The following is an 11,663-nucleotide window of genomic DNA, read 5'->3' as shown; positions in this document are numbered from 1 at the left end:
TGTAACAACCACTTTTTGAGTGGGTGGAGTATTTCTATTGACTAATACTCATTAATAATCATGTCCCCTGCATATGCACAAAAAGCAGGACAAGTAAAAATCCTTCACCTCACTTAAAAAGTAGTTGTTAGTGGGCACAAATTAGAAAAACCCAAATTATTTCATTAATATTTTTAGTTGAAATAAATTGATAATTATATTATTTTTGATTGAATATATTAGAGGTTGGAAAACAAGTTTTCCAGGTTGTTGTAGCATTCTGAAATTAATATCAATATATTAATTTTAATCTTAATATTGGTATATTTGTGTTCATATTTTGATATTATTTGTTACGGTATAAACTTAAAGATTATTATTGATCAAAAAATTTGAAATATAAGAGTTTGCATTCAACCCCCATTTTGCAAATGGGACATCAAGATCCCGAAATTTCACGGTCCTTAAATACTACTCCCTCTGTTCCATTTAATTGTATACGTTTCTTTTCAACTGCTCGACACGCATTTCAATGCTCTTATAAAATATAGTTTCGTAACTTATTTTTGAGATTTTCTTTTTCTGAATAAAAATATAACATCCAAACTTTAATTCAGAAAAAGAAAATTTTAAAAATAAGTTACACAACTACATTTTACAGGAGCATTAAAGTCCGTGTCACGTCCCCGTCCCCCAATGTATACTACTCAGGGGGACGGAGGGAGTACATGTGTAATAGGTTACTTTATCTATAACAATATATCATATAAATTATTTTGTAAGGTATAATTCTATTCTGGTTTTTAAATTTTCATGTCATCGATTTAAAATTTTATACTGCAATATAATTAAATTATTACAAGATTTCCAATTTTAATTAAAATAGGTCTATGACGTTTCAGCCTTGACTTTATTTATTTTTACTGTATATAAATGTAAATTTGAATGTTGGTGTTTAAAATACGACACTAAATTTAAATGTAAGATACATCGTGATTTATAAGATAATTTTTCCTAATAAAAAAATACAACACAAAACATATATTGCATCACTTTTTTCTTTGTGTTATAAACGAATATATACATTGATGAGTGAGATGTTTTTTCATTCATTAATGGTTAGAAAATGCAAAATTAAATTTGTTAAATAACAAATCGAGAGAAGTACGTAAATCTGAACTACACTCACAATTATTTTTTGGAATAAAAAAATTTGAACCATAGAGTTGTTAAAAGGAGGTTATGATGACAAAATCTGACACGACCTCAAATCTGCATACATCCAAACCACAAAAATACAAGTTAAGGTCGGGATTTTGCATTTCAAGTAGGTTCTTTTTTTAAAAAAATAAACAACATTTTCGAGTTACTTAAACAATAAAATCCGACTTGTTTAATATTGTTATATAAATCATATACTATTTAAATATCATTTACCATAATACATGTTATGTTTTTATGTATTTAATCGATCCAGCCCCCAACTTATAGTCTAGTACTGATTGAATGTTCTTATTTCTATATTTTCAAATCAACCTAGTCGAGAATTCCTTGCCCTTAGCTGAAATCTTCTTTATTCTATCAAACCCTGCTTATATATGTATTCACATCGTCCGCTCTCCCTATTTTCACGCTTTTACTCGGCCCAGTCCATAACTTATAACGTATTCTATCAAACCCTGCTTATATATATATTTACATCGTCCGCTCTACCTATTTTCACGCTTTTACTCGCCCCGATCCATAACTTATAACGTGCTATTTTGTTTCTATTAAACCCTGCTTTTATATTTTTGAATCCGCGCCCAAAATTCCTAGCCCATTAACCCAATATCTTCTTTATTCTACCAAACCCTACTTCTATATATTTAAATCGTCCATTCTCCCTCTCTTCGTGCTTTTTTATATTCAAATCCGCCGTTGTGCCGCTCTTGTTTATCTTTCGTCTTCTTTCTGTTCAAGGTATATCTTCAAACGAGTATCAGCATCTCCCAAACTTGTTAAGCTCCCTTATATATGTCGATTGGGTAATCACAATCGTTTCATCTCTCCTTTTAACACTTTACTTGTTTTTAACATCTTTTATTTTGGAAATTATATGATTATCTTGGTTATACGTTGTACGTGTAAGATTTGAAATGAAAATGCAAAAATCTCAGTTAAAGATATTTTATGTTAAGAATTATGAGCATCTGTATTTGTAATACAAGAAATTTGTGTTCCAAAAGTTCCAGATCCCATTGCAATGTTCATATATCAAATCTTTTTATGACAAGTTTGGAAACTCGAATTTCATTTAAGTTACAGGACTTAATCAAATGACATGTTTGGATATAAAAAAAGTTATGTTCAAATTTTATTTGAAATCACATCTCAAATCATGTTATTTGAAATCCAAAATTTGAAATGAAATACATGTTCACAAACGTGATCTTATATCATTGATATAAACGACAAGCTTAAGACTTTTATAATGATAACATATCATGTTATAATTTTTCTTTGTTTTTTCCTATATTATTTTCAGGTCATATCACATGAGATCTCATAGGCCGATGAAGCTTCGCTTAGATCGAATAAATCAAATTCTGGTATATCTTTACTTATATTTTCAAGATATATTTTATTTAGAACAAGTTGTTCGTGTTCATGTTCCCAACCTGTTGCGGTTATGTTCCTCCAATCCGGCCCGCACCTAATATTTCCGCTTGTTCATTTCCAAGTATTTTCAAAATTCCAAATCTTGAAAATTTGGGTTTCGAAGATGTTTTGGGCCAGTGCCAGCCCAGTACAAAACTAATCTTGGGTCTTAGTAAAAGATCCATGCACGTATTGTACCAGTCTGTCACGAGATATAAGTGGGACATCGGCTATTTAAAATTACAGGGTAAAAAAATAAAAGTAGCAGGTAGGTAGCAACATTGGTGCTTATCCATTTTGGAGGCGATGTGACCTCTTCAAGCTTCAAACCTTGGAGACCAAACCCCCCTCGTACTATTCTTATTGTTAGATCCACATCATTCGTTGTCGCCACTTTAAACTACTCACACATTATATTGAACCCCTGTTTTTCGATATATTTGTCAAGAATTTATTTTTCGCATCTTCTATTTTTTTTTTCGTTTTTGTAACGGTTTGAATAAATATTACATTTAATTCCAATTATGTTTAGATCGGGAAAATATATTTTGTTTCTTTTTAGTTGTCACATTTGGTTTTGTGCCGGACAAATTGACTAAATTTTGACTGAAATTTATTAATATTTTATCAATTGAAAAAGTAAAAAAAATATTTCACCAAAAATAACTTTTAATCTATTTTAAGATATAATTTTCAGTTTTTTATAAAATAATGAAATAATAACTTATAACTTTTGATGAAAAATATTTCGAAAATAGAAATGTGTCAAGGGTCGGTAGTTTACGTTGAATGCAGAAGGTAAGCAGGTGTTCTGTTTTTACTGTGGTACTATTTGTTTTTACCACGCACGCACGGGCATTACTCTTTCGATGCATAACTGTAACTACTTGATCAGAGTGGCGGTGAAAGCCTAGTCAACTGTGTCTTAAATACAATTACACAGCCGAAATAAATTTAGATAAGATTGGTAGTACTATATGTGGATAGTCGATTTGTATTTGTAAAAATTGTAACCGTAGCTTCCATCTGTTTTTCATGTTTTGCTTGGCATCAGCTACTGCTAGTACATGAATTATTAAATGCACTTCAGTAAAAAGTGGGATTGATATTTGAGCCCCCTCCCTATTTCATATTTACCCCAGACAGGCACACCTTTTCTTGTTCACTGTTCTTCAACCATCTCTTTCTCTCCCTCCCTCTCTCTCTCACTCTCTCTGTGTACCAGAAACCACTGTTCTTCATCTAAGGTGAAATTTGATGAAACCCTTGTTTCTTTGACCTTAATTGTTACTATGTGTGTGTCTTGTGTTGAATTTGTTTCGTTTATGGTTTGTGGCTTTGTGTGGGGGGTTTGTTTTCAAATGTACTTGTGATACCTTCATCTTTTGTTCCTTTTCTTGTGTTCTTTTGTGTTGCATGTCTGTTTTTTCTTTATTTCTGTTTATGTTAGGTAAAAGGCTTAATTTTGTTCTTCCTGTTTTTGTTTTTTGACATTCTTGAAAACCCCAATTTGTATTTTACTGTTTCTAGGTTTTTATCCTTGAAATAATTGCTGCCGGCCATGGTTTCATCTGTGATCTTTTCAATACTATGTGTGTGTGTGTCCCCCCTTTGCTTTCAATTTTTAAGTATTTTTAGCCCCACTGGTAAAACCCTCTGTGTTTTTGTCGATTTACAGCCATAAAGGTTAGATCTTTGAAGAGCCTTAAGTGTTGTTTAGTTTGTTAAAAGAATCCCTAGTTTGCTGCTCCCTACCTTCACATTGTGAAGGATTTTATTAAAGGGTAAGTTTGTAAAATTGAAGTCATTAGGGTTTCTCAGTCTCTCCTGCAAATTTACCTCAGTTGCCTGATTTTGGAAGATAAATATACTTGATTTTTGTTTAGTTATCTGGTGGCAAGTAAGACAGATATTGTATTTTTTAGTGTGTTGTAAAAGTATTTCTTATCCTTTCTTGATTTTGTTTTATGAGAATTCTCTTACTATCCCAAATTTATAACTAGCTCATGGTTTCTTGACCTTGAAAAATTAAAGTTGTTTCATATTTTTTACTTAGGTGTCCATTGTCTCCATTTTATTGTATATTATTTTCCGCTAATAAAGACTGTTTAGGTTTTAATCTTCCGCTCACTAGTATTTTTTCTTGTAACAAGTAGTATTTTGCTATGAAAGATTAAACCTTCTCCTAATACTACAAGTACATACCTTCGCTTCAAATATTTAGCTTTTCCAGCTCTGTGGTCAACTTAACTCTTATAGAATTGGAGTAGTTAGTTTTACTTTTGTTGCTATCAATTTATAAAGATGGCTTATGCAATGAGAAGTGTCAGCCATTTAATTGGATCCTAATACTTAATGTAATGATTTATTGACTATGCTTCATGGTTTATAGGAAATGGAGAATCCCGATTCAGAGCTTCTGCCCCCACCACCAGCTGAAATACCACCAGATGTTATTCCTGAACAAGTTCAACCAGAAAAGGAACCAGAAAAGAACCCTGATCTTAATAACAACTCATCAAAACCAAAGCGAGTCCTAATGCAAAGGCCCGGTATTGGGTCTAGAGGACGAAAGACGACATTTATTACCAATCATTTCAAAGTCGGCTTTGGTAATACTAGTGGCCACTTTTATCACTACTGTGTAAGTTCTTGTCGTGCATTCGTGTTTCTCCATAGGTGTTCCTCCTTGTTTTGCATTATTAATGCCCCCTTTCTTGGTGTAGATTTCTCTCTTCTATGAGGATGATCGCCCTGTCGAGGGAAAAGGTATAGGTAGGAAAGTGCTGGACAAAGTCTATGAGACTTATGAATCTGAGTTGGGAGGCAGGGATTTTGCTTACGACGGGGAGAAGAGCTTGTTCACAGTTGGTTCTCTCCCGCGCAACAAAATGGTGTTTACAGTTGTCCTTGATGCTGTTGTGTCAAAGAGGTGAAGTGATTTTTATGACCTCCATTTTATGTGATATAATTAGACTTATTTTCTGATGCTGATGTGGGGAACATGTTTTAGGACTGTGGAGAATGGTGGAAGTGGCAGTCCAAATGGGGGTGACATCAAGAGGATGAGGCGTTCCTCCCAGTCTAAAACAATTAAAGTAGACATTAGTTTTGCAGCCAAGATTCCGGTTCAGGCTATTGGAAATGCTTTGAGAGGTCAAGAGACAGAGAACTCTCAAGAGGCTCTGAGAGTCTTGGACATTATCTTGAGGCAGATTGCGGCAAAACAGTATGTAAAATACTCTATATCTTTTGTGTTTTTTTTTTGTTCCATCGGTTATGCTCTTTTATGTTTTCGTGCAGAGGATGTCTACTTGTCCGCCAGTCATTTTTCCATGATAGCCCAAGGAATTTCACAGATCTAGGAGGAGGCGTCCTTGGTTGCAGAGGGTTTCATTCCAGTTTTCGAGCTACCCAAGGCGGACTATCCTTAAACATGGGTAAATTTACTATTTTTTTTTTTTTTTGCCATCAATAAATTTTTTCTCATCTTATATGGTAATGTATCCTCGTATATGTATGTATAGATGGGTCTACAACGACAATAGTACAGCCAGGGCCACTGGTTGATTTTATAATTGCCAATCAAAATTGTAGAGATCCGTTTCAGGTTGACTGGGCAAAGGTAATAGGTTTGCTCTGTTTAAATTTGAGTGCTTGCTCTCTGATTTAGCATTTTGGCTGATAGAATGCATAAGTTTTGTTCTTGACAGGCCAAAAGAACGATTAAAAATCTGAGAATCAAGATCACGACGACCAACCAGGAGTACAAAATTACTGGATTGAGTGAGAACAAATGCCAAGACCAGATGTAAGCTTTCACTGTTTATCTCATATTAGTTGTTTCAGTTGCACACTGAAAAGCCTTATTTTCAGTAACTATTCGTCTTAAGTTGGTTGCATATCTATATTATTAGGTTCTCCATGAGGTCCCGCAGTTCCAAAGATGAAAATGGCGAAGCTGAAAATATTGAATTGTCAGTGTATGACTATTTTGTAAAAACTCAAGGGAGGAAGTTACAATACTCGGCAGAGCTACCCTGCATTAATGTTGGCAAACCAAAACGGCCTACTTATTTCCCGATTGAGGTGGAATTTTCTTCTTTACTACTACTCTCCAAGCAACTTTATATCAATATTAACCTTGGATATCCCTCTTTAGTTTTGCACTCTTGTTTCGCTGCAACGCTACACAAAGGCATTAACTGTTATTCAGAGATCATCACTGGTAGAAAAGTCAAGACAGAAGCCTCAGGAAAAGATAAATATCCTGACTGAGGTATGTTAAATTTTTGTTTTTGCTGCAGATCTCATCTACTTTTTATAATGAACGTAGTTCAATAATATTTTATGTGGTCACTGGTGCAGACAATGAAAAACAACAATTATGCTGCTGACCCAATGCTACGTTCATGTGGTGTTACTATCCAGAGTCAGTTTACTAAGATAGATGGTCGAATTCTTGTTGCTCCAAAGGTATTGTAGATATGATCTGTTCTCTTAACATTGGTGTACAATATATTGCCCCTGGTTTCCTACCTTTTTTGGTCAATTTTGATCATTTAATGATCCTCAACTTTTTTGAGTGGTTATGTGCTGCAGTTGAAGGCAGGTGGTAATGACGAACTTTTTACTCGAAATGGTCGATGGAACTTTAACAATAAGGTATACGCAAATGCAAATTATTACATGAAGCAAATATTGATATGGTACTAAAGCAGTTGGCATCCATGAATAGAAATATGCAGAGCCTGCTAAAATTGGGGACTGGGCTGTTGTCAATTTTTCTGCCCGGTGTGATGTTCGCAACATCTGTCTAGATCTGGCGAGAATCGGAGAAACAAAGGGAATTGTGAGTTTCAGTATTCCCTCTTTGCAGACTTGTAATATTTTCTACAGCTTATGTGTAATTATATGTGGCAATCCATTCTGCAGTCATTCTCACCACCAAAAGCTGTTGTTGAGGAGTTGGCACAGTTTAGACGAGCACCGCCACCAATTCGGGTTGATAAAATGTTTGATCAGTTGATGGCAGAATTCCCCACGGAACCTCCACGCTTTATTCTGTGTCTTCTTCCTGATAGGAAGAATTGTGACTTATATGGTTGGTGATATACTTGTTTTCAGCATGTTTTTCTACGCTAATTAGTAGTGATAACAATTTATGATATAATTTATTTTTACGTCTAGGTCCATGGAAGAAGAAGAATCTCTCAGAGTTTGGAATCTTTAATCAGTGTATGTGTCCCTTCAGGGTCAATGACCAGTATCTGAACAACCTTTTGCTGAAGATTAATGCCAAGGTTATCATCGTGTTTTATCTTTCTGAATGATATTTGCAACTGAAATCTTGTGTGATATTCTGGCTTAAATTAGTATTCTGTCCTTTAGCTTGGTGGCTTGAACTCTTTGCTTGCTGGTGAAGTTGCACGAAATCTTCCTGTTGTATCAAACAAGCCTACCATGATATTTGGCATGGATGTCTCGCATGGATCTCCTGGTCATGCTGATGTGCCTTCAATTGCTGCAGTAAGTTTGGCTACTCCCCATTAATTTAATTCTGCTGTTAGCTTTGGTGTTTTATTAAGATAAAATGCTCTTATTTTACTAATATTCTTTTTCATTCTTATACATTATAGTGCATAATAAGTAATTTCTCTTAACTAATGCATGTCCTCGTTTACCTTGAGTTTTTTTAGGTTGTCAGTTCAAGGCACTGGCCTCTTATTTCGCGCTACAGGGCATCTGTTCGATCCCAGTCCCCTAAAGTTGAGATGATAGATGGTCTTTTTAAACCTGGGTCTGGCAATAATGATAGTGGTATTGTAAGGTAAATTAACTGTAGGGAATGACTTGCTCAATTGTTTAAGTTTTTTTTACGGTAATAGTTTTTCCACCACATCTACTCATATATGTATGGCTTCCGTTGCAGGGAGCTGTTGTTGGACTTCTATACAAGCTCGGGGAAACAAAAGCCCAGTCAAATTATAATATTCAGGTTTATTGCGGCTTTATTAAATGCTGAAGTGTGTTTATCCACTCAACTCTAGTCGTAAAATTTTGTACTGTTGATAACTAATTATGACAGCTTTACCTGTGAATTATGTTGGATATGTGAAGCATCAAATATGATATAACATTGAAACAATAGTTATTTACCATTCTGTTGTTTATGGCCGCATCATGTCTTTGCCAGTTAGGGCTATCTTCTAACTTAGGCATGAGTTATCAACAATGAATCATAGTTTTAATTTTAGCCTGAAGTAGCTCGAAGTTTTCTGATTAGGTACATGTGTGGCAGCCATTATAAAGTTACTGAAACTTTGCAGTTGGTTTGTGTAGTAATGTAGTTTGTTTCACTTTATAGGGATGGTGTCAGCGAATCACAATTCAACCAGGTTCTAAACAAGGAGCTGGATCAGATAATTGAGGTTTTTCTTCCCAAAAGCATTTTTTACCTTTTGTGAATAAGCTTTGGATTCTTTTTGGTCTTGTGATGGAACTCAATGTTCTTTGCTCTCTCAGGCTTGCAAGTTCCTAGATGAAAATTGGTCACCACAGTTCACTTTGATTGTTGCTCAAAAGAACCACCACACGAAGTTCTTCCTAGAAGGATCTCAAGACAATGTTCCTCCTGGTAAGTACTATAAATTCTTCCTCCCTCTAAAACCTTTTCTGGGACAATTTTTTTTCTTCTAAATCTATAAGTTTTTACTCCCTGCAGGAACTGTTATTGATACACAAGTCTGTCACCCATCTAACAATGACTTCTACATGTGTGCACATGCTGGGATGATAGTGAGTTTTTAAGCTTCTATATGTTAATAATAGTTCTATTATTCTCATCACTATTGTCTAGGGTATGGTTCATTTGTTAGGTAGCCCATGTCAACAACAGCAGCTAGCTTTAATAGTGTATCTGTGATGGTAATAAGTGCTAGTGTAGTTTCTCTCATCACTAGAAGTTATAGCTTTTGGGATAAGACTTACCCAAACGTCAAGTAAAGGCAGGCTGCCACTCCCTGCCCTCCTACAACAGATGCTGAAAACAAAATTATATTCTTACTCAAGAAAGACAAAACCTCATTTGCCATGAAAGTCAAAACCTAGTTAAGGACCATCTTTCCTTCAATGTATTACATGACATTTGAGCCCCTTCACCACAGCAACATCCATATTATTACATTCGCAATTACAATAGATAAGTGTGGCTTAAAGCAATTTAAAATGCTACTCTTGTTTGATTGACTCTTTGGTTTTTGATAAAACTGAAACCTGAGGTGGTGTGACAGATATGTATGACTGCCAGGGTCCAGATATGATACTTAGTAGCAGAGTAATATGGAATATTGAAACTGTAGTCGCTTCAGGTCTATTGCTATACAACAAGAATAAGACACCTAATATTTTTCTTATCTGGCTGTGTCATGACGTTTGGTTCTTTGTTTTGCCTACTTCTGTTTTCCTTTTCAAACCTAAGTTGCTTGTTGATTAATCTGTCTAGGGGACAACAAGGCCAACTCATTACCATGTTTTATACGATGAGATTGGTTTTTCAGCTGATGACCTTCAGGAACTTGTTCATGCCTTGTCCTATGTGTAAGTTGGTCACTTTATTACTCTTTTTAACAGTGTCTCAAGACAGTTTCATTATTTGCTAATATCTTCTCTTACATGATGATGCAGCTACCAGAGAAGCAACAATGCGATATCCATAGGTGATAATCTACGACCAATGCAATAAAAAAGTGATATCTGCATACAGGTTGTTTCTGCATACAGGTTGTTTAACCATTCATCTGACGATGTTTTTTCTTCCTTCTCATTTGCAGTTGCACCTGTCCGCTACGCACACTTGGCGGCCAGCCTAGTCTCGCTATTCAAGAAGTTTGATGAAATGTCAGAGACGTCTTCGTCCCACGGAGGTGTTACTGGTGTTGGAGCGCCACCTGTGCCTGAACTTCCAAAGCTGCACAAAAATGTTTGCTGCTCTATGTTCTTCGTTTAGTGCTGCTGATAAGTTAGTTTTTAAGTAGCAACTGAGCTCTTGGCTCCTCCTATGAATTTTAGTATGCACGTATATCAACTGCAGACCTTTTGGCTGCCCAGTAAGTTAGCAGCATCTGCTGCTGAACTTGTAACTTTGGTAGTCCGGTGTTGCTAGTTAAGCACTTGAACTTTTTCGGCTGCATTTTGTTTTGCTATTACCGTCTTCTGAAGTTGCATTGTTCATCAAAACAAAGAAGAGAATGCATTAAAAGGGGTAGTCAAAGAAGGAAAAAGATCAAGACTTGCAGGTTTTGTTCCTGGAATAATAAGCATGAAAGATAACCAATGGAACGAGCCCAACCTTTTTGAATAAATTGACATTGGTGTAGCACATGGGAGTATTTTCGCTTGTCAGAAACCTAAATATTATGAGAATATGATAATTGTGTGGCATCAATAATTTATAGCTTCATTTAAATAGAAGAAATGGCAGTGTCAATATTAGTTCATCTAATTTTAAAATGTTGTAAAAGTCAAAAAGATGTTAAAGATGCAACTCCGAAACATTCCCAGTTCATCTCCAGTTTTAATAGAATATCCCCAGTTTTAATAGAATAAACATTATGTTTTGATTATACAAATATCAAACTTCGAAACATTCCCAGTTCATCCCCAGTTTTAATAGAATATCCCCAGTTTTAATAGAATAAACATTATGTTTTGATTATACAAATATCAATCATGTCGCGGTGTATCAATTCCAATCTATGCATTCCTCCAATTTTTTTTATTGGTTGTCTGCAAAAGTATCAATTTAAATTCATTAGATAGCAGTCTACTCCCACTACGACAAACTCTTGCTCTTGTCGATCAATCATCTGTATCATCATTCAAAATATCTATAATAGTGTAACTCATTGTTTATAAAGCGTATTCGGTCTCTCACCGTCGTATGTGTAGAACACGAACAATAGCTTCTTAGGAAAAAAAATTAGAAAAATAGAACGGAGCGATGTGAGACGCACCACTTACACGCCCTTCGCTTCTGCTTTATA

General features: G+C 35.0%; 1 protein-coding gene across 1 annotated transcript; it reads left to right on the top strand.

Annotated features, from left to right (window-relative positions):
• The first annotated feature begins 3,725 nt into the window (after nucleotides 1-3,725).
• Nucleotides 3,726-10,810, top strand: LOC108227592 (protein argonaute 4A). The gene is made up of 23 exons (XM_017402828.2): nucleotides 3,726-3,866; nucleotides 5,012-5,263; nucleotides 5,346-5,551; nucleotides 5,633-5,848; nucleotides 5,923-6,059; nucleotides 6,147-6,244; nucleotides 6,333-6,430; nucleotides 6,537-6,708; nucleotides 6,782-6,898; nucleotides 6,988-7,095; nucleotides 7,222-7,284; nucleotides 7,358-7,471; nucleotides 7,555-7,723; nucleotides 7,810-7,922; nucleotides 8,011-8,148; nucleotides 8,319-8,449; nucleotides 8,552-8,617; nucleotides 8,987-9,050; nucleotides 9,145-9,256; nucleotides 9,344-9,417; nucleotides 10,124-10,218; nucleotides 10,306-10,337; nucleotides 10,452-10,810. The coding sequence occupies exons 2-23, from the start codon at nucleotides 5,015-5,017 to the stop codon at nucleotides 10,625-10,627; spliced, it is 2,748 nt and encodes a 915-aa protein (XP_017258317.1). The 5' UTR covers nucleotides 3,726-3,866; nucleotides 5,012-5,014; the 3' UTR covers nucleotides 10,628-10,810.
• Nucleotides 10,811-11,663: the final 853 nt, after the last annotated feature.

This window comes from Daucus carota, chromosome 6 (genome assembly GCF_001625215.2).
Source record: "Daucus carota subsp. sativus chromosome 6, DH1 v3.0, whole genome shotgun sequence".
NCBI classification, from domain to species: domain Eukaryota; kingdom Viridiplantae; phylum Streptophyta; class Magnoliopsida; order Apiales; family Apiaceae; genus Daucus; species Daucus carota.
This window is presented reverse-complemented; position numbering and strand designations above follow the sequence as displayed.